The following is a 24,459-nucleotide window of genomic DNA, read 5'->3' as shown; positions in this document are numbered from 1 at the left end:
CAGTCGACTAAGGAAGGAGGAGAATACAGTGTTGCCAGTTTGAGGAGTTTGAGAGCCGGCATTAATCGCCACTTAAGAGACGTCAACATCATCAGCGACACTGTGTTCAAGAGCAGTAATGCGGTTTTTAAGGCGATACTGACGCGTTACAGAAAGAGTGGGAAAGACACCAGCTTCCACCATCCTTGTATCCCTGAGTCGGACCTTGAGATAATAAGATGTTCATCTGCGCTGTCTCCCGATACGCCCCTCGGCCTCGTCAGAAAGGTGTGGTTTGACATCCAGCTGTGTTTGGCTCGGCGTGGCAGGGAGGGGAACCGTGAGCTGACCATGACATCATTCAGCATCCAGAGAGACGAGGATGGCGTTGAATACGTCAGCCTAGCGCATAATCCTGACACTAAAAATCATAAAGATCCAAACGACCCACACAAGCAAAACCTAAGAGGTTTTATGTTCGCAAGGCCTGGGGATCCCCTGTGCCCAGTAAAAAGTTTCAAGAAGTACATCTCTAAATGTCCCCCAGACGCAAAATCTTTTTATCTGCAACCAAAGCGCTCCATCACCGTGGCATCTGGTGTGTGGTACTCCAGGGAGCCGATGGGTGTCCACTACCTGGGAGACATGCTAAAAAAAATCAGTGAAGAGGTCTGTACAATTCTAATAATGTAGCCCAATGTATTATGCCTAACCCCTCTTCTGCCCTCATTAATAGCCTGTGTGTTTATTATTGTTTCTTTAAGGTGGGTCTGTCGCGGATTTACATGAACCACAGCCTCCGGAGCACGGCTGTGGGTCGACTCTCAGACGCCGGGCTGGAGACACGCCAGATCAATGTCTGTGACGGGGCATCGCTGTGAAAGCAGCCTGCAGGCTTATTGGGCTCCGTCAGTCCAGGAGAGACAAGAATGGAGCAACATTTTGTCGTCCCGCAACGTCCCAACCAGCAGTGGTCAGGGTCCACAAACGTTAAATCTCCGTCCTTCAAATGCCACTATGATGGACATGCCAGTATCTCTATCAAATTTCACGATCAACGGCAATGTTGCATTTAATTTTAAATAGTTCGTCGCCTGTCTTTCTGTCTTGCTTACCTTACTTAGGCTACTTACTTGCTTGATACAGAGTGAATGGTGGATAATATTTATAAAAACGATTTAGGATAGACTTACTTGCTTGATACAGTGTGAATGGTGGATAATATTTATAAAAACGATTTAGGATAGACTTACTTGCTTGATACACATTTAATGATCAGAGTGAATGGTGGATAATATTTATTGCAATAAAAACGATTTAGGAAACTATCTGTGGACTTTGATTATTTGAAACAAAATTTCGCATCATCCTCTGGACACACACAAGCGGTAAGAGGTGCACTTGCCCTCTGAAATGATACTTTGTATCACGTAACATAACGTTAAGCAATCATCTCACTTCCCTCCACTGATTAGGCCTAATATAACAGCTGCGGCCGACCGAGCTGCAGGTTCTGTGGCCAGAGCCGGTTACCGCGTCACAGCGAGAGATATTAAATAGTCCACTCAGCCGCTTCTTGTGAAAAACTTACGATTTTAAGGGTAAAAAACAATATTAACGTATTATTAACGGTTCACGCCTCCGCGTCGTCCATTCATTTCTGATAATGGACACCTCGTCGGGCATTATCCCAACGAGGTGTATATATATATATATATATATATATGTGTGTGTGTGTGTGTATATAGATATATACACTACTGAGCTTTGTACTTCCTTGCGATGCTTGATCAAGAAAAATATTACTTGTTCAAAAATCAGTCTTAAATTTGGTAAAAACGGACTTCAGAAGCATATAATTTAATTGTCTCATACCTATAGTCACCCAAGGCAGTGTTACCTACCGTGATAGTATAATTCAACACACATGTAGTTTATGAATGTCATTTTCAGGGGAAAGGCGTTTTGTAACACATGGATGCTATAAGTTTCTAAAGCAAGACAAGTAATCAACACCTCACCCTGCAACAAAAAAATGCCTTGCCATCTGTCAGGTTGCCATCAGCTGAAAATGAACCAGGATAACTCTCCATCCTCCTTCCACTTCTTTTGGTTTATTACCCAAAGTAATGAAAGAGGACGTGGTGCCAAGGACCAGGTTGCACCTTGGCGCTTTGGATAGAAGTGGACGATTAAGTAGTTGAGATGAAGCCTTCATGCGGAATATAAATTTGATCTGACACATGTCATAAACACTTAGGATCACTGCAGCGACAGGACAAATTACCCACCAATGCCACAACACCTGGGGGAGAGAGCCACATGACAACATGTTAGCCTTGCACTTTCTGTATGAGTTTACCTCGCCAAGTCGGCTGGTGCTACTCGCAGCTGCTGTAAAAGACTCCTCATGATTTATATAGCATATCACTGCGACCGTAACCCAAGGTGGACTGCTACGAAAATAAAAGTGCTACAAGTGTGGTGGCAACAATCCACATGTATATAAAAAAATGCTGTTTATGCATTTTTTTTCATTCTGCTATAACATTTCATTACTTTTTGAAACACACATATGCTGCCTGTACAGTTCAGGTCAGCTCCCTCATAACATATTCAGTTAGAATTATCGCTGAGCAGCTCATGTCTACTCTAGCAGAAAGATCTGATATGTGGATTGGAAGCACTTTGGAGCTACTAGGTTGTTGTCGTCTCAGCGACAACAGAAATAACTGGGTCTGAGCCTCAGGCAAGCATACGTCTGGATCCGGGACAGCTGGCTAAATTTGACAGAGCCTGCCACTCAGCGACAAGTCCCCGTCCCCTATCACAGCCACTTGACAAAACCCGACGACACTGCCAGGAAATATTACACACAGGAGGGCGTAGCTGCCACCGTGCTTCAGAGGAAATGATAGGCTTTCCAAATGCAGGGGGAGAGGAAATTGGCAGATATTAGCTGTCTTGTTTTGAAAATGGACTTAATGAATCCTGTTTATCTCATGATTATTTACTTATCTATTTTTTATACACTTATTTGAAGATGGTGTGCACACAAAAAGATGGTAAATATAGGCATGTACATTTAACACAAAGGCACAAACTAATACTTGCAGAGATACATGCTTGTTACTGTTTTATACACTCTCAGATAGTGTGAGTGTATTAGCATTGAGTGCACACTTAAACAGTGCAGTTGCTGAAAGGGAATGAAAACCCCACCTCATCTCAAACCATGTTTATGCCCATGAAAGATAATAAGAAGTGACAACTCTTCACAGTGGAAATACCCTCTCACTTTGCCCTCGCCTCTACCTTTTAGTCCATTCACTGTGTGCATAAGTATTTTGAGTCAGTGAGGAGAAGCAGAGAAAGTGAGAGAGGGAATGTGTACAGGAAAAGTTGTACTTGTGTCTTTTACATAACAATCTGTCTGTGCTACCCTCAGATGTAAGTGTAACGGTCACGCCAGCGAGTGCATAGAGGGGGAACATCAGGGCTTGGTCTGTTCCTGCCAACATCACACGGTGGGAGATGACTGCCAGAGATGTCACCCCTTTTACCAGGACAGACCCTGGGCCCGGGCCACTGGGGACTCCGCCAATGACTGTCTGAGTGAGTAGCTGTCTTCCCTTCCTCTGTCACAAACCCACCAGGTGCAGCCTCCTGAAGAATCCACAGGGAGGTGTTGAATTCAAGTGACAAGTCCAGGCTGTCAAAGGTCCCATACAATCCGTCAGTGCGCCACCTTACATCAACCTCAGACATATCTTAAGGCGTTGATTTCCCTTTCGTGCAGCTTTTGGATTTGCTGTGTGAGGGGTAAGATGTTGACAATCAGTATGGCAAACAAGCAGGGTCTGAAATGAACTTTTTTCTGCGATTCAAACATTGGATCCACCACTTTCGAAATGTATGAAATAATTGACAGAATAACATTTTGATCATTTAAACATTTCATGTAAAGACTGCTGGCAAAAAAATTTAATATGCAAAAAAAAAAAAACTTACATGCATGGTATATTCCATTGTTTGAATTACACCGAGGCTTTCGGGAGAACCTTGTTTTTCGGGCTTGGGAGGGTATTGTATAAATGCTTATGCAGACATGAATGCAAAAATACTATCAATACCTTTGATTCATACAGAGAATATTTAGCCTGGAACAACAAAGAAACCAAAAATGGAGATTTTTCCATTTATCAGGCAATACACAAACATAAGCTATCATCTCAAGGTACAGATTTATACAGAAATAGTAAGAAAACTGGAATAGAACCAGACAGATCGCAAAAAAACAGAAACAAACAAAAACCCAGCAAGTATTGAAGCACATACAGGACAGGCCACCTGTAGATGTATGAGTTCAGGTAGACTTTCACATAGTTTATCAATGGGCAGAGGTGTGGACTCAAGTCACATGACTTTGACTTGAGTCAGACCCGCGTCATAAATGATGATGACTTTAGACTCAACTTGATAAAATCAAAAAAGGACTTGTAACTCGACTTGGACTTCATCACCAATGATTCATGACTTCACTTGGACTTAAGCCTTTCGACTTGAAAATGCTCGATACCTTCCACCAAGCCCAAAGAATAAAAAGAATGTTGCTTTAAAAGTCTTCCATGATTCAGTTCATTTCCTTTTATTCCTGAATCAATGAATGCTATTCATTCCCAGCAAGTAGACACTTAATTCCCCAGATTCACTTTGTTTGAACCAATGCAACAGCAACCAAGTTGCAAGAGAGAACCATAAAGAACTAACATTAAGTTACAGTGCACCAGCTGGAAAAAATGATACCTAAGATCATTATGTTAGCACACAAAAACTAGGCCATTGTAAAAAAAAAAAAAACGATTTGCAGTATACAAAACATGCAGGTCGGGGCTTTAATGCAAAAACTTGAGACTTACTTGTGACTTACAAAACAATGACTTGGTCCCACCTCTATCAGTGGGTTCCAGGTTTTCTGAAATGTCTTAACAGAGCTCTTGAGGATGCATCTGATTTTTTTCCAGCTTGATGTTCTGCATCACATCTTTGATCCACTTGCTGTGTGATGAAGCTGTTACAACCTTCCATTTAAACAGAATTGAACGGCTGGCTAATAGAGAGGAAAAGGCAGAGACATTTTGTAAGTGAGCAGGGAGACTGGAATCACCTGGAGCTGGAAATATACCAAAGGTAGCAGTCGTAGGAGACAGCATAATATTACAGTCTGTTACAGTTGAAGTTAACTTGGGTCTAGAGGAGCTGCAGTGTTTATTCATGGAGAAACAAAAACCTGAACTGTAAATTTACTTACATGAGTTAACTTTACTGCTAATTTCCTCTCTGCCCAGATCACCAACACCTGTCTGCTCTGAGTGCATCCACCGTCTCTCGTTCTCTCTGGCTCAGCCACACACTCACTACACACTGTGCTTTTCCTTTAGAGAAGATTAACATGTAGGTCACAGGGGAAGTCGATACAGTATTGAGTGGGCATGTATGTATGTATGTGTGCGTGCCCACTACTGTTCATTGATTGTCACTGACTAGAATTCCTTGAACGTCTACAACCAGTAGGCTTGCTTTTATATAGCAGTTGAAAGCATCTTTCAAATGGGTATCTCTACCTAACCAGCTGCCCTACTAAACACATCTTTATGTTCTGTGCATCTGTCAAAGTGGTGGATGGCCTGACACTTTAAATGGCCAATGCCAACAATTTACCAGCATGTGGCAGGTGCTAATTTCAAACCCTGCAATCAAGTATTCACAGAAATCAATATTTATTAATTTTTATTATGCTGTACATTGAATGGTATGTTATTATGTCAACCCAGCTTCATACAGCATTTAACTGTTCCCGTGCCACCACATCTCACTTTTAGAGCAAAAACACACAGTAATTGAATACATTTTTGATTGACTTTGATTAATCTATTTTAAACATGCCTGCATTGTTAAGTCTTTCAGTATTGGCTCCTTGGAAGACGTGTGCATATTCAGATCAGCTTCTTCAGCTGCAGCTACACATGCATTGTGCATGTGCCCATATGTTTGCAGGCGTCCCTGCGTCAGAGCTTCTGTGCATATGAATTAGCATGAGTATTATCTGGTTTGGCTCATCACACTGTACACTTTTTGTGAATGCTGTTGAGGATGAAATGTAATTGGCTGAGGGATAAAAGGATAAAGGAGAGTGGCTCGCAAATTGTATTTGTTTTTCGCTGAATTCTATTAAGCAGCAAGCTTGTTTTAATTACTCTTACTCTTGGTTCCAAGCAGATGGCGTCTTGAATAGAGTACTGCACCCAACTTAATCAATGCTGTATATTAATAAATAAACACACCATATAAAAGAGACACAGATTGTGGAAACATAATAATGAATGCCCAGTGTAATTGCACATTTCTATCTGGCACAACACTCATTTTGCTTTAGTTTGCCCCACCAACCTTTTATATTTCCTGTCAGGGACTTGAACAACCGCCATAATATTCTGTCCGTGACATATTTTTATACACTGCTGACATTTATTGGAAAATTTGCATCAAGGGAAGTTGAATGCACTAAATACACAAAGAAATAAGATGGAAACTGAACTAAATAATTTCTAAAGAACATAAAAAGTAGAAATTAGATGAGATGAGATCATGATCCTGTGTGATCCCAAGGCTAGAACAGTTCCCAAATCTCAAAGAGATTTTGCATTGTTATGTTTTTGATTAATCTGTTCATATAAAAAGGCTTTAAGGATAATTACCTTTTAAACAAAATGCAACCTAAACCAGAAAAGAAACAAGGAGAAGGATTATAAAACACTGAGCAAAGATGAAAAGTTGCAATACAGTTTTTGAAACACATTGCTTTATAAGATCATCTCAAAATTCACACAAAGGTCCAGTGTGTAGGACTTAGGGGAAATGGAATATAACATAAGTATGTTTTCTTTTGTGTATACTCACCTGAAAATATATATTTTTTTTTAATTAAGTGTCCTCGTAGTCAAAGTCTGCCATGTTGCACTGCCATATTTCTATAGTAGCCCAGAGCGGACAAACCAGACAGTGGCTCTAAACAGGGTCATTCTCATTTGTAGTTTTCACAGTTTTGCATCAGCCACCATCTCTGGCAGCTCCTCCACGATTAGAGCGTCAGAAAAACACTGATTTTTTTTTATTTATTTATTTATTTATTTTTATACATGCTGAGCAAGACGTGCTGAATAGTGTCGGAGAAAGACTGGTTTTTAATGTGAAACTGCTTTACTCAGTGTTTTTACTGGTTTAGATCACCTGGACTGTTTTTATGTTGTGTCCCTACTTGTTGAGATAATGTATTTTGCTGTGCATTTGTTGCACCAGTAAAACTGCATGCAGTGAGTGTATACACACTGTTATTTTGTCCACGTTTGTTACTACCAAGAGGTGAAACAATGTCAAGATGGTCCCGCCCCTTGCCTTGCTAGTTATGGTAGAGATGTCTTCATGCTAACAAATGCAGGCTGAGCTGTCAGAGGTCTAGGGTGTGAAACATATGTGGGCTCGAGGGGGGCTGACACCATTTTATACCTGATAATCAAGTTTGGGGAGCAGCAGCAGCACCATTTGCAGTGTGAGACTGCTTTGGCTGCATGTAATTTCAGACTGCTCAGAAATAAGGTAGAAGGGATAAGGTGCATTTTCAGAATATGTAAAGCAGGCTGAGTGGAGAGGGAATGTGATCTTTGTCTTTGCAGGAACTGAGAGTAAAAGCAAAAAGAAGAATTAATGTATGGTGTTATTTTTTGAGCATGCATTAATTTGCTTCAGTACACTTGATGAATTTGAATGATGTGCACGTTTTGTTATGAATTGGTTTTGACCTGGAAAAATCCATAAAAATCCATACAGATTAACACAGCAGCAGGGAGGTCTTGTGTGTCACATACCTTTTATATTTAACTGTCAGATCTACAACCAAGCATCTGAAGACAATCAGTAAACAGTGATTAGAATATAATCAAAAGCTTAATAGTTTTATTTTCCTTGATGCGAATCTTTCTAGTTTTGTATAAGTAACCAGGTCCATGGAAACAAGCCCAAAGGAAGTACCTTGATGACCCCCCTGGCATGTTGACCAAGATCTACATGATGTGCACGTATGTCACACTTACAGAATCTGCACACTGCCTTTGAATTATCACTAACATGAGGTTGAATCCAGTCTTTTGGTCCACTCTCTTTTTTCAACCCTTTTTGAATTTTTCATGCCTCTGTGCCAGTGATAGCTGTGGCCTGAGGCATTATGTTTTCAGATTGTCCGTCTGTACGTCACATTCTCGTGAGCGAGATATTTCAAGAAATGAGGGCAATTTTTTCAAATTTGGCACAAACGTCCACTTTGGATTCAGTGATAAACTCATTAGATTTTGATGGTCAAAGGTCTAGGTCACTGTGACTCAATAATTCATGCGGTAATTATGACAAAACTTCACACAAATGCGCAATGATGAAGTGATGTCTTTTTTATTTAACTTATTTTATTTCCTTTTATCAAGTGCAGTTGTACAGTACAATCAGCTTTTCAGGCACTTACAGTAGTACAGGCATAAATGTATAAATGTTAAGGGTCTGTCCATGGGTTTTGGCCTTCCATCAGTATCCATATGTCTGTTATCCATACATCCATTGTCCATATATCCATTATTTGAAGAGGGAATTGGGGGGGGGGAATAAAATAAATAAAATTGTTCACATTTAAATGGGAAGAAAAATAGGAACATCATTCTCCCTTCCACTTGGACCATACTGGTCAGAGGGAAAGAAAAGAAATAATTGGTGACCATTTAGACAAGAATACCTCTGTTTTTAGCTGTAACCTTGCTGTAATGTTTTCCATGTAGTAAACATCCTTAATCCTCTCCCTCCATTGTGTCACTGTGGGGGGTCGTGGCTTCAGCCAGGAGACTGTGATCATCTTTTTGGCCACTAAAAGAAGAATTCTCAATAATATCTGATTATTGTTTTCTAGATTTTCTGGCAATATGCCTAATAGAAAGTAAGATGGTTCTAATGGCACTTCTATATTTAATTTTTTATTTTTTTTATCTCATTTTGTATGTCTTTCCAATATCCTGATAGTTTTGGGCAGTCCCAGAATATATGTTTATGGTCTCACACCAGGCCACAGCCCCTCCAGCAATGATTTGAGGTGCCCCCGAATTTTGAAGAAACAAGAGGCGTCCTAAAAAATCTCATCTTAACTTTCCATTCGAATTCCTTCCAAGTGGGGCTGTTTGTTATCTTATGTCCCTCTCTACATGACAGCTCCCACTTTTCATCTGAAATTATTGTGTTCATTTCTAATTCCCACTTTTGAACTGATGTCATTTTATATCCAAAGGTCAGCTTCACTTTGACATTATAATGTTCTGCAAAAACAATTTTCTGGCCATATACTCAGCATCATATCTCAGGAACTGAAGGAGAGACGTTTGGTCAGATACTGAATTGGTGACACCAACCGTGGGTGTCCACCTTTAAACTGTGCTGATTGTATAGATCTTCTTTGCTGCTGGGGGAAGATGTGTGTGAGGCATCCATGTCTACACAAACAAACATGGATGCAAACTGTAAATGCAACTTGACTAGTGCGCAGAAGCATACAACTGTGGAAATTCTAGTTTTTCCATATTTTGCCGACTTAGTCACGGACATTGTTTGCGAAACAGCTGAAGAATCTCCTTTAATTGCGCTATTTAGATTTGTATGAGGGGAGGGGAGGGGCAGAGGGACCAGGCTTAGGGACAGATGCTGCAACAGAACAAACTAGAGAGATAGGAGACTAATAAGGAGCAAGCTCAAATAAGCAACAACACTTAAACACAAATAAACACAACCCACTATTACCACTATTTGTAAGCCACTTTATAGAAAACCAAAAGAAAAGACAGTCCGAAGTTACTTTTTAGAAGTGACACCTCTGGCTTGCACCTAGATCCGTTAATTAGTTATGATCACAGTTCTTTTTTTAAGTATTGCAAAATAACAGCTATTGTTTAAACTTTTTTCTCTTTCTGAACCTGCATTCACTGTGAAAATATCAGTGTTACGAACTGTTCTCCCAAGAAAAATAACAGTATCAGTCAAAGCGAATGTAGAGCTCATTTGCATATTTTGCACATCCTCAATAGTGTGGACATATATATTGTTTTACATACTAATACAGTACACGCAAAAGCTAAAATTATCAAAACTGTAATATGAAAACTATAACTCTTATAACAGCAAGTTTTCAGAACCTTGCACTCGAGCACAGTGAAGCAACAATTGACAGCACAACAAAAACAGAACCCTTTTTTTATTGCAAGACAAAACAGGAACATGACAATATGAGAAAGACAAAAACAGTGAATACAGGCCAAATAGCAAAATTTAATCACGGAATAAGAGAACAAGGTTATGACAACAACAGAACCTGACAGAGATATAGTTATGTATATGGCGCACTCATGCAAATAAGAGGCAGCAGCTAATTCACAAACACTTTGCAACATCGACTCCAATTACTGAGGCACAAAAAAGACATTTTGAAAAGTGGATTGTAATTATGTTGGCTATTTACAATGACTGCTATCACTGCTGATAGAAGCCGACAATTTCCTACAAATCTGGCAAAAATGTCAAGTGTCTCTTTCAAGCAATATTTTAGCAGCTAATCTTTTAAAAGGGAGGATAAACTATAACAGACTCTTGACCTTTTGGGGCTTAGGAAACCATGGAGCCCAAGAATAAGAAAATAATTATGATAAAAGCTGAACTTTACAAAGTAAACACAAAGTGACAAACAGTTAATAAGCTGCTGATTTCCTGAATCCTGAATCTGTCTTTTTTGCCTCTTAAACTGTGAATTCTCTTTATCATGCCCGTCTGACACTGCATGCAGTAAACCTAACTGCGAGGATCTAAAACATACCACTCAAATTTATACCTATCTCATTTCAGATAATTAACTTGCAGCGTCATATCACATACAGACATCCTGCAAAATCCAGTCGCAGCACACTGTTTATATAATGTGTGTTTATCTCAATCAGTGCAGTGTGTTTGGATATTTGCACGTGTGCAAATTATATGAATCATGTGTTACATTTCTGAAAGGTTCTGCATGTCAGAACAAGATAACATAATGTAGCGTCAGGGAAATGACAATCTCTATCAACCAGAATGCCTGAAAAAGAAGTGAACAAGCACCATAATTCAAACACGTTAAAGTAACCCCATTGGTGACCCTTGATGGAGTGCATTAGTATGATGTTTTGGTCAATTAGGGAAATTAGCGTAGTCCTCCCACATACTATGACACAATACCAACCTACTTTACTGATGCAGTATGGCTCCTTCATATATCTGTTCTGTGGCTGTTTATTCTGTCTTCCAGATAAAAAGCAACTCTAATATAGTAGTTCTCTACTCACTACATAAACCTGCATGTCAGTTTCAGTTATTGTAATTTAAGACATTTATTATTGCTTCAGATTTCAAACTTCTTTCAAAGAGCAAAAAGACAAACAGCAGTGTGATTATTACAGCTATCTTTGCTATTGTTACTGTGTGAACAGTAGTAGCAGGTGGTAGATGGAAGCTTCAGGGGGGCTTTTTCTGTGAGTGTCTCAGCGTTATGTGAATGTGCCTGAGTGTTTTTTATTGGTCATTTCATGATCAGTAGAGGTTGTTTATCAAAACTTGGTATTGGACTGCTGATTTTTTTTTTTTTTTTTGCTTTGTGGTTGTAAAAATAGGTGTAAAGAAATATGCAAAGGGTGTGTGTGTGTTTATGTGTGCATATTGGAGGTGAAATGGGATGTCATTATCATCAAGACTCTCCCCGGCTGAAACCATTTACAGCCCGAGCAGGTTGCTGCGGGTCTTCATGATTTCCGTTGTTTGTTTGATGTTGTCATCGGCTTAGCCTGAGGCTGTTCCAGTAAGAAGACACTTTAAATCCTTTCTTGCCACCGATTTCAGGTTGAAGGCTGCGGTTGTAGCTGGGAGACTGTGATAATTTTTTTGAATATCAATAGTACACTCGTAATAGTGCAGCTACTTATCATCTAAGCCTCTGGTTGTACTCCTGGTGAGAAATGTGATAGATATAGAAGATTTAAGCCTAAAATTCTGTTTAATCTTCTCTTGTATTCTTGTTGTGGTTTCTTGTGTTTGACAATACAAGAAAAAACATTTGATTTACTACTGAACGCAAGCGCTCTTGCACAAAGCAGACATTTTATTAAATACTTGTACATGACTAACCCTAACCCATTTACAAACAGCCAAGCAGCAGGTAGGTAGAAAACTAAATGCTGAAATGCCATGATGACAGACACATGGAGATTTTTTAGAATTTAGAAATACAGCAACTTGCTGGACACCAGTTAAAATACATTTCAGAGGTGAAAAAAGGCAGCTATAGCGGTGATGATGTGAACCCAGATTACATGAAGTTAGCTCTAAAGTAAAGTTAGCATATATGATATTCCTGCTGTTGGTCTGCTGGGCAAAAGCACAGAAACCCCAATCATTCTGATATTAAATTAGTCATGTCTGCATGTATGCAAAATTGATATATGCCAAATGTGCTACCTTAAAGGGACAGTTTAAATCTTATGAAGTGGGGTTGTATGAGGTACTTATCAGTGTCAGTGTATTACATACAGTAGATGTCTGTTGGCACGCCCTCAGTTTGGAGAAGGAGACTGGAGTCTAAGCAGTTTACTGCTGTGGAGAGGTCAGCAACAAAGTATTTTCAGCACTTTACCTTGCTGTCAAACAGGAATTTCCAACAGAGAACTGAAGCCATTATATCGATGTCCTCAAAGCCAGACTCAATTGAGGAAAACAGTGTTTTAATATCCCTGAACTATTGGTCTACCCCTACTGCTGCCTCGATCAGTTATTTTGTTTGTGTCATTGTTTGATTTTGGCATTTAAAAGATTTAGTTCAGATTCTCCAGTCACATGATAACAGAAACTAACTAACTGATCAAGGCAGCGTTAGAAAAGCGTGCTTAAATTACTGTTTTTGTCAATGGAGTCTGGTGGCTTTACTATCAGAAAGAGTTGTCTGTGGCAATATAAAGCAATGAAAATTTTCTGAAAATATTGTACACTTGAAAGATTTTTTTTTCTTTTCTTTCTCTTGGGATTTTTTTTTTAGGTGGCTAAAATATGATTTATTGCTGACCCCTTCACAGGAGCACATTGCTTACCTTCTGTGTCAGTACTTCTGCCTGCTTCTCCAAAATGAGAGCATGCTGACTGACATCTACTGTATGTAACACACTGACCATGGATAACTATTTCATACAGCTCCACTTCAAAAGATCTGAACTATTCCTTTAAGATGGTACAAAATCCCAAACACAAAGGAAACTGTCAATACAGGCTTTAATAAGTATTATTTATTATCAGTCCCACAAGATTATTAAAAAATACTCTGCACACTGAAACTCTAAACACAGGGCAAACTGAACATTGATCATAGTGCAAACATTTGCAGTGATATAGAAATCTGATGTTTCCCTCCCGAAATGCAAATTGAAACCTGTCAGCATCCTTCCACTTAATTTCCCGCTGAGTCCTTTCCACCTCAACTGTCACATGGTTGCGCCCACATGATCAGCATCACAATTGCACTCCATGTAGTGGAATACCTGCAGGTCACAGAGAGTCAGAATGGAAAGTGCACTATAATCATATGTAAACGGTAAATGGATGGCACTTATAGCCTGGAAGACAAAGCATCGCAATTTGCTGCTATTTCACCCATTCACCAAAGATACCATCAACCAAAGCTCGATGTTCCCCTCTTTCAGTCTTCATGCTAAACTAAGCTAACTGTTGCTTTGATCTAATTTCATACATAACATAAAGACTGATATCAGTCTGATTTAACTCCTGGTGAGAAAGCGAATAAGTGTTTATTCCCAAAATGTCGACCTGCTTCTATTATACATGAAGTCAGCCACATTAAAATAAAAGCAATATATAACACACTTATGACTTTTTGCTGTAATAAAGCAAAACTAAGGTTAAAGATTAAAACATTTCTAAAATGAATGGTCTCATTTGGGGTAATGCCTTTGTTTCCAGGGTTCTATGTTCCCCACTTAACCCTGCAAAAAGCTTCTATGTTCCCCACTTACACAAAAAGGGAAGGGAAACATAGAACCCTGGAAACATAGATACGCTCCCTCTCATTTTGTATGTATCATTGCAAACACTGCCATTACACATTCCTTTGCAGCGCTCGACAGTGCGAGCATTTCACTCACATTTGCGACTAAAAATAGGGGTGCGAACTGTAAAAAATATTTAGGGGCACATGTGCGCATTAAGAAATCAGCTGAAGCAGCCTATATTTTTGTCAGTAAAAAAATATGATAATCTAACCGCAAATGTTGGAGGAACTCCAGCTGCCTTCCCTCTTCCCTCTTCCCCGTTCCACGGTTATGGGCGGTTTTCCAAGCCACTGTCGGCACAATGAATTTAAGTCCCACTGTCGGCAGGGTGGAAATAAGTCAAAGTGTGGCGGAGGAGACGAACCGGGTTAAGTGGCGGACCTCCAGGGAAGCCTGCTCCGTTCTCCCCGCAGTTAGGGACTGTTCTCCACAGCCAGGCTGTCGGCTGGGTGGAAATAAGTCAAAGTGTGGCGGAGAGGGACTGGGAAAAGCGGCAGACCTCCAGGGAAGCCTGCTCCGTTTTCCCTGCAGTTAGGGACCGTTCGCCACGGTACCGCTGCTGGGCAGGGTGGAAATAAGTCCTGCAGAGTTTCAGAGGACCTGGAGAATGTTTTAGGATAGTAAAAACATTATATAAGACAATCATATTGCAAAGATAATATATATAAGATAATAACATTAAAGACAAAATTAAATTTCAATACTATTTCAAAACTTGATGATTTTACCTTTCTATACATTTTGTATACAAATTCATTACATAATTTTGCTTGTAAATGTCTATTTGCATCACGTTTATTACGGAAAACACATTATTTGATCAATTTACGTTGTGCCCCTAAAGTTCTTTGTGCGCTCCTTACTTTTTCAACTTAGGAGCACATGTGCTCCTTGGGAAAAAAGTTAGCGTCAAGCCCTGCTTTGGCATGAGTGGAGAGGAAATTATGAGGATTTTACAGTCAGGGGACTTGAGCAACCCTGTGGTGTGGTAAGCAATGTTTGATGGACAACTGGGCTGATTTTGTTTTCAAATGCTGCATTTTTGCAAAACCTCTTATCAAACATTCATATCTTCACCTACGCACAAAGGTAACAGGCGCAGTAGTGTGGGGTTGAGGTAGAGGTCTGATTTGTCTGTAACAGTGCACTGAAGGTCATACAGATAGGTGTGCAGCATGATCCCTCATAGACTGATTTGTTATCACTGTTGGTGTTCTGCTCTCTGGGCTATTCGACATCTCATTCGTCCAGCAAATTAGATGTAAAAATGAGAAATTATTGTGCCTGCAGGGACTGTGGTCCCTCTCTACAATGCATTCTGCAACAATACTAAGAAATTATTCATATAAAGGGCACAAGACAATAAGGAGGTGAATTGCATCACCTCTCATGCAGGTGAGGTGGCAAATTCCTTTAGCCTCCAAAAACTATGCCCTGCTGCTGAAAGATGGCTGATGCACAGAGTGCTGAGATTCACCATTCCGTCAGGATAAAGTTAGTTCAGCTTGTTTGTCACTGACATTTTTTTTTTCATGCTAACTTTATAATTCATTAACCACTACACTTCTGTAATTTCAGGCGTTTTGCCATCACCTATAACAAAATTAAACATTCATAGTTTGGTCTCAGTGTTCCAGCTTATACATAACCTGGGTTCCATAAAGTGTTGTTAATATTTCATCCTTTTATTGATTTACGTATCTTTTCATGTTTGGCATTATGTCATTTGGAGACTAGTTCAGGAAGTATTTGCATCACAGGAACTGATTTCTGTTTTTATAGTGCGAAGACTGTCTTTGATCAAACATCTTCTAACACTCAGATTGATGCTGACACAAGTTAACCAACAACACTTTTATTATCAAAAGAAGGAAATCAACCTTGAATTTACAACATTGCATCTCCATGACCTAATTTTGCATAATGCTACAACTGAGTTTATTTAGCTAGAATGAACATGGCTCTCACTATGTGTCCACACTAATCTCCACGAGACAAAGCCCCAAGGAGCAATATTAGGGCAACATCCACGCTTATATGGGCATGATATGCAAATCAAAGAGTCCTTGAAAGCCCTCAGCAGGAGTCTGAAGTGCTGCAGTCCCGGCCTGTCAAGAGAGGTTAGTGCTACTGGCTCACAGTCACTGAAGGCACTGGGGCACTTCTTTACCCACACAGAGACAATGCAACAAGTTTTTTACAGTGGAAGTTGCACAGGATCTGCAGGATCTGTGCAATAGAGAGGGGTGATTGGGATAGTTTAGGATTCTTGGCTTGGTGACTTGGTGACAAACACCTGTTTGGTTCGGTTCAGTCAAACCCAAGTTCGTTTGCCCCCTAAGTACAGTTCATTTGGGCAGGTGTGAACACAGTGCGCACCAAAACAGAGAGCGAGACCTTCTTGAAGAGGTGGTCTCGGTCCGGTTACAAACACCTTCTTGAAGAGGTGGTCTCGGTCCGGTTACAAACAAACTCTGGTGCAGTTTGTTTGTGGTGAGAGCATGTTTTGACCTCGATCCAAACCAACTGCAGTCACATTATACATTGTTTGGGTTAAACAAGCAAGAGTATGTTACAGTCCCAGAGGACATCCAATGCATCAAAACACTGTTTTCTAGCTGAAGCCGGGCCTCATTTTCAAACTGTTTAACTGTCTAAAATTAACAATGCAAGCAATATAGTACACAATGACCAGTGCTAAAATCAACCAGTGTAGTTGTCCCTCCATTGTGACATTAGAAAGTGTTGTGTTTGTCTTCCAAATGTACTCATCTTCAACGTTTTGTTTACTTCCTGGAAGAGCAGCTTTCTTGCACAGGCATTTTTTCTGGTCCACTTGTAAATGCAGCCATGAGAACAGGAACCAACTCTAGGCAATTATGCAACTTTGTAACAAAATTAGTCCCTGATTCAGACCAAAGCAACTAAACTCTTGCTCTGAAAGCACCCTTACTAACCACTGTAACCAAACAACCACTTGTATGAGTAGGGCTTGGTAGCAGTACTTGATACCTTCAAAGGCCCTAACACACAAAGCCAATGGTTGGTCATTGGTCGATGTTAGGCGAGTGTCCCTAGTTTTTGCGTTTTGTCCCCTGTTGTTGTCACATGTTGGCCCCTTTTGGCTGTTTTCGGCCAAATGTTTCATGTTGAATTAGAGTTGGATAAGGCGGAGCCCATCGATGAGTGAAATCACTCTGATTGGCACTTCACATGTTAGCACATAAATACCTTTTGTTCTTTCAACATCTGGTTGAGTTGTTAACGTGCTAACTGGCTAACTAGCATCTTGAATCTGCCCCGTTGGTCTTCCAGTTTCCACTTTGAATAATGAATACAGACTACCACCACCTGCTGGTATGGAGAATATGTGCTAGTTGGCCGCGGATGTAGTTTTTGCAGTGGGTTCAAGCACAACATTTTGGCTGAGACACAGGCAACAGGAGGCAAAGTAACAGTCCACCTTTGTAGCCACTATTTCTTTGATGTTGGTTTGGAGTTTCTGGGCCTTAAGTTATCGACCAAAAAGTCCTAGTAACAACTAGTATCAAGACTTCTACAAATGACTATTTGTAGGGTTTGCTCGCAGACAGTCACCACAGTCGTTACTTTAATTTAACATGTAATTGGCCCACTGCCGCAGCAACTGCGACCCATACATTTTGTGGTCTGATAAAGCCAAGTGTGGTGTATATGACGGAGTTGGCAGTTCAGCATGCTGAAATACCACCAAAACGTTTCAAAGTAATAAAATAATTAAAGTAGTTAACTAAATGCTTCCATTCACATGATGGGTATTGAATAAAGCAGAAAAAAAGGTATCAAATAAAGTACTTCATTGGTATCACCATCACTTTAAGGGTACTGATATTTCTTAAATGATACCCAGCCCTTTGTATGAAACAAGTAAAGTGACTCATACCAGACGGCTTTCACAGGTTGTCACCATTAACATCAAACCTACCTCCCATAAATTACAGTACAAATACTACTACTTTCTTTTGCCAAATATAATCTTATCTTATCTGCATTATGTCTTGTGTCAACAATATTTCAAGTTGAGGAAGTGCCACCTTTGCAAATAAGCAGTATATAAACATAGCTCCTAGGAGACAGCAACCGTACATACATATCAAACTTAAACTCTACCAGACCTTACGTGAAGCCATGAACTAAAGTCATATTTCAGTTTCTTTACTTGTTCACCTTAGCAAGAAATGCAACTACCACATATTCCTGTGTCTATGTAATTGAGAAAAATAGAATTTGTAGCTGAGGAGGCTGCAGGCCGTCACCCCATGGTGTTGTATTCAAAAGTCTTTCTGTTGTAATCCTGCAGATTTCTCATCCCAAAAATGTGTGAGGCATAGTGTTTGAGGAGGTGGCTCCATCAATCACTAGAAAAAGTCCTTTGTGCACTATTGTGTTCATACTGAGTGTGGAGCTAAGTGTGCCTCCTTACTTGTGTGGAGCCTCCACAGTGGCAGTGATGCACAGGCTGTGTGGTCTCCAGGACAGGATCGAGGGAAGCACATTAAAGAGGTGGTTGTGGGCGGGGAGACCTAAATGCGGTCAAGATGGCCAAACACGGGCCGTGTAAAGCTGCATACAGGTCTTTGTGCTGCATCCGTCGAAAAACAGCTTTGAGTGTCTCAGTTTCCCTCTGCCTTGCTGTGTGCACTGCTAATGGCAAAATTCATCCCACATACACCACCTTTAAACTGTTGTGCTACACTAATTGTTCACTCCTTTACCTAAATGGAAAATATGCATTTTAACATGCTTATTATAGTGTGTTTAATGGTTTGATGTCTTTTCAGTCAAGATAAGAGGTTGACAAGGCCAATATGGCATCAACACTGATATTTGTTCTGCTGCTAATGTTCAACATGATAATGTTCAACATGATAAAAGACAGAGTCAACAAACAGTTGGAAATGATCCAAACTAATTTCAGTCATGTTCCTATTTTCATTGCAGATACCAAATAACCAATTAAAAACAGTAACAACAAAAGCTTAATAATAACTGAAACAGGAGCAGCAAGTAATTAAAACATTAGCAAATATACTTTTGAACTTGCTGAGAGGGATGGGAAGCCAGATGTTCAGTTTGCCCTGAAGCTCATTTCAGGATGAAGGACCATAATTACACAAACTCATTTTCCTCGCTTCAGTTCACAAATTAAGTAACTTTTGACAAAACCTATTGATAGTCTTGAAGATATGTGAGTAAAACATCATTTTGAAATAATTGTTAACTTTTTGAGGATAGCCTGGGAGTAACAACGTTCATCCATGATAACATCATGGGGAACATCAAATCTTACGTCTGAGTCAACGTGAATATGTAAGACTGAAGGAAATGCAATAAGAGGCTCAGGCTGTTGAAAGAAATGCCACCTTGCTATCAGTTAGTCCTAACAGTAGTGGCTGCACCACTAGCTGGCAATATAAAGACAGAGTGGATGGGAGCTGACAGGTAGAGCCAGCTGGTAGTATTTGTGCTCTAGTTGCCCACCAGTGCCAATCAGAACTGAGTCATGCTGCAGCGACTCTCGATGTGGAGTGTCAGTTTTTGTCAGATTCTGTTGCCCCGTGAGCAGAGGGACTGTAAATGTGATAACAAGGGACTCAGCATTACTCAGAGATGCATGTTGTGTTTAAAAGGCCACTCCGAGCTGTGCAAAGGCTCCTACGGTATCATTTCTTCCATCCATCAGAATTAGAATTTCAGGATGGATGCTTAAAGCTGCACCAGTCAATATTTTTATTTTAACAATGGGTCAAATTCCCAGCCTCGTCGCCAGAAGAAATGTTGGCATTGTACATTTCTGCAAACCACACATGTTACCTGTGTACATTTCATTCACATGATATCAGTGACAGACATAGATCTGATTACATGTTTATGAGCTGGCTTTGTAAGCAGGAGGTGAAGGGGATGGTGGATGGTGAGACAGCTGCCATGACACATCTTCAAGACAAATACCTCAACACCGAAGACCTCACAGAACATCCAGCAGCATTTGTGACACCAAAAGCAGGTGTTTTAAGCAAAAATACCATCTTTTCCCAGCCATAACCAAAAAGGTTTTGTGCTTACACTACATGTAACCACATGCTAACTACAGCATTGTTGAAACATAAAGCTTCAGCATATCCGCTGCATAATTATAAATGTTACATGTCCGTGGTTTGCAGAAATGTTTAATGCTAGCATTTATTATTTTGATTGGGTTGGAATTCCCATAGTAGTAGCTTGTAGTAAAGAACCTACAGAGAATTATCACCCAACTCAGCAGTTCCCCTCTGCTCTGTGAGTTGTTTTACCATCTATCAGCTCATTGTTTTGGTTTTACAGTGACATCTTTAATATTAGGGATCAGTCTTGCCACTCTCATCAGTGGCTGTTTTCACACACACAAGGCAGCTGTTTCAGTGAAAAAGCCCAGATAAACCTGCTGTATACAGTGTTGGATATGTTACTTGAAAACGAATTAATTACTAATACATCCCATTGGAAAATTGTAGTTAGGTAACAAAGTAATTTCTTACATAACTTTTTTGACTCACAGCACCATCAAAGGTGGCTTTAAACCATCCACAGCTACAAGTTTAATCTCATTTTACCACATCTAGGAACAGAAGATGAAACATTGCAGTTTCACAAGCAGCCAGTCCACAATTTGGACTTACACAATCTTTTTTTTTTATTTGCACATTCAGTAATATTTGCACATTCAGTATTCACTTGCACTAAATATGTTCACTTTAATCCATTGCTCACTTTTTTTATCCACTGCTCATTATTATTATTGTTATTATTTATTGCTGTTTCTTGTATCTTTTGTACTTTTTTCTGCATGCCTAGTTTTTTAAGTTTTTAAATATTGAAATCTTTAGTTTGACTCTTCCCCCCTGACTGCTGTAACACTGGAATTTCTCAATTGTGGGATCAATAAAGGTGTATCTTATCTTATCTTATCTTGGCACATTACAGCTACTGGTCTAACTATGATAAGCCTCTGGTGGCAACAGCCAGTATTTTGGAAGAACTTGTGTAGCAAGTGAATTCGTGGGCCAAGACATCCTATTTCGGCTAATCTTCATAAAGAGATATCTGCATATGAATACAGATACTTATTTTTAAGAAAGCGAATACAAAGATAAATCGTGGTCAGACGATAGGCCATGGGTTCCAAGCTTGCATTTTAGCCAATACATTCCGCCTCTCCACGCTGCTGTTTATTCGGCGGTCAAATGTGATTGATCAATACAACTCAGTCTACAAATGGAAATTAGACTGCCTCTGATATCAAAATGGTGTCCTGTTGCCTACAGATTCTGCACGTATATATGCAAATGTGTGTTTATAAAGCTTAGGAATACAATATTTACTCACAATGCACAGCTTAGCTTAGCTCTGGTGACTGACAAAAGCTAAACTGACTGAAACTTAACAGGTCCTGTCCTCACTGTGAAGATGTGGGTTTCACACACCCCAACTCTAAATGAAACCCAGATGGTTCTATGTAAAATGTATAAAAGATAAAACACACATTAGAGAGAATCAAAGACATAGACATTAAACGAAATGGTGCAGAAGTTAAAGTCAAATAAAGTTTAATTAGGCTACTTTAGATTTACTGGGAGGAACATTTCTTGTTCCTATTACAGTAGGTATGTCTTCTCTTTTGGTAGAGGCTAACCTCCAACAGACAAAGTTAGTGTGTAGCTGGTGAACATAGAGGAGCATTTAGCATCTAAAGAGCCAGATATTTCCCTCAGAGGATGGTGAGGACCAAACAGAGCTAGAAGGAGAGTTAATATTGGGTTATTGTCAGGTAGTCAGAATCACAACCCCAATGAATGTTGCTTCTTGTAGGCTGGACGTGTTTACTAACCTTTTGCTAACATGTTAGCTGTATCAACTTTCTGAGGTGATAAAATGTCAATGGTGTCTTTTTAGCTTGTTATGCTGAGCCTAAGTAGACAAAAAAGAATGATTGCAAGTTTAAACAGCAATGATGAAGTCTCATTTACTGATAATACTGATGATTTCATGAATGTAACATTAGTTAGACCCAAATGAAACCGAGAGCTCTCTTTTAATCTTTTTAAAAAATTAAAAGTTTTTATTCACCGATCCCAAGTTTGTTACGTGTTGGGTTTTGAAGCAACTGGTGATCATTTTTTATCTTTGAAATAAGGTGAACACTGCTGAGACTCCTGATTAACAGGAAGGAATAATCATATGGTTATTGCCAGCACAACAGAGAGCTTGATTCATAATAAAATGGGCAATTTCACCTAAATCCCCCCTCAGGGTAACTGGTAAACTAAGGAGGGATTTGATGTGAGGGGTATGAGAGCTGTGATGGTGTGTTATCAGCTGAGTAATTTGCTCTTGTATAAACATGAATTACTGTTATCTAAGTGCCCCCTGACAGCCGATTGGCTCCTCATTAGGCCTGTGTGAAATGAGATTAGCAGCGAGCCTCTAAATTATGATCCAATCCCAGAACACATAATCTCTCACACATATACCCTCCCTCTGTCTCTCTCCTCCGTCTATTTATGTCCTCTCTCTTTTTACCTTGTTGCCTCCTCTGCCCACTCATTCCCCTGTGACTGCTCTTTCCTCGTTCTTCACGTCTCTCCTCACTTGACCTCTTGCTCTTTCTCTTTCTTGCTTTCTTTCCCTCGCCCGCAGAGTGTAACTGCAGTGGGAGGTCAGACGAGTGCGTGTTTGACATGGAGCAGTACCGAAGCACCGGCAGTGGGGGGCGCTGCCTGAGCTGCAGAGACAACACGGATGGGCCCCATTGTGAGCGCTGCAGAGAGAACCACTACAGGAAATCTGCTGAAGAGCCCTGCCTACCTTGCAACTGCAATATTAATGGTAAACTGCAGATACAAAGCCCGTAATTGTTTTGATAAGAACTTAAAACCCCTAATTGTAATCCATGCAAATATCATTGCTCACTGTTTTTGTTTTCCCTGGCATGAGAAAATTTAGTTATGTTCAAATTGGAAAGCTGTGTTGGCACAATAAGGCGCCATAAGTGAGATTTAGCTACAGAGAAAGAGGACTCATGGGATTAATTTTTGCAATTTTTTTGCAAATGTTTTTAAATCATTAGTAATATTACATTACTCTAACTCATCGACTACTCAACTTGCCTAAGAGTGGAGTCTTTTCTGGTACATAATTCATAGAATCTTGTTCATCTCATGTCTTGCACATCATATCAGATTTACCCGTGCCTCAGCTTCCCAAATGACCATTAAAGAAATCCATGACTTCACTCAGCCCTGCTGTTGTAAATCGATCCGGTCGACTCACTGAACGTTATCAATGAAGAGACTCATTAAACACAGTCTAATTTTAGGGTGGAGAGACATTAAATGTTTGGGCTCTTAATTATACCATCATCGGGGTAAAGAGAGAGAGCCAGAGGATGAAATGAACATATACATCAGCAATCTTTTCCTCTACATTTCCTAGATAGTGTAAGGTGATTGCAGAGTTGTTGGAGTCCATTATATTGATGAAAGGTTATAGCAGACTCCATCAGGCTTCCTTTTCTCTCATGTCTGCTTCACCCCAGCTGGTCTTTTTTCACCATTAACTGCAGCTACAGTATGTCAGCTACAGTGTGGTTGCAAGGTTATATCCTGCTCTTTCAAGCTTATCCTTGGGGGGGCTTTGAACAGAATTCAATAACGGGTATTCAGTTATCCCTGACATGACAAATTGTTAATGATATATTGATCCAATTCATGTAATTCACCAATGAAATTTATGGATTCTGAAGTTTTGTTCCCCCCATTTTCTTGGAAATATTTCTAAATGTTTCCCTTTTGTCCTCTTTCTCTCTGTACCTTTTTCATTCTGTTATTTTTTTTTGTCGTTGTTGTTTTGTTTTTTCCCCCACTGATCCATCTGCTGTCCCTCCCAGGTTCAGTGAGTCTGCAGTGTGATGTAGAAGGAAGGTGTGCGTGTCGAGTTGGCGTGACAGGGGAGAAGTGTGACACATGTCGGGCTGGCTTTCACTCGCTCGGCCCTGGTGGCTGCAGGTGAGCAACACAGTCGTAAACACAGACGCACAGACATATTGACGCATGAAAGTCACAAAAACAATGCAAATATTGAAAGGATAGTTAAATAAATGGTAAAAACATATGCCTGTAAAAGAGAGAAGGGGTTAAAAGAAATAAACAGGTACCACAGACACAGACTTTGTTTCATAAATCTTCCC

The 24,459-nt window shown here is 39.9% G+C and overlaps 1 protein-coding gene across 1 annotated transcript in view; it reads left to right on the top strand.

Annotated features, from left to right (window-relative positions):
- Positions 1–24,459, top strand: part of lamc3 (laminin, gamma 3) — a 160,209-nt gene that overhangs the window by 51,475 nt on the left and 84,275 nt on the right. The window contains exons 4-6 of the mRNA XM_050053336.1: positions 3,428–3,594; positions 22,911–23,099; positions 24,160–24,277. Of these exons, the coding sequence (XP_049909293.1) occupies positions 3,428–3,594; positions 22,911–23,099; positions 24,160–24,277 (474 nt within the window). The remainder of the gene's footprint in view (positions 1–3,427; positions 3,595–22,910; positions 23,100–24,159; positions 24,278–24,459) is intronic.

This window comes from Epinephelus moara, chromosome 9 (genome assembly GCF_006386435.1).
Source record: "Epinephelus moara isolate mb chromosome 9, YSFRI_EMoa_1.0, whole genome shotgun sequence".
NCBI classification, from domain to species: Eukaryota; Metazoa; Chordata; class Actinopteri; order Perciformes; family Serranidae; genus Epinephelus; species Epinephelus moara.
The sequence above is the reverse complement of the archived record's forward strand: the minus strand, read 5'-3'. Positions and strand labels throughout refer to the sequence as shown.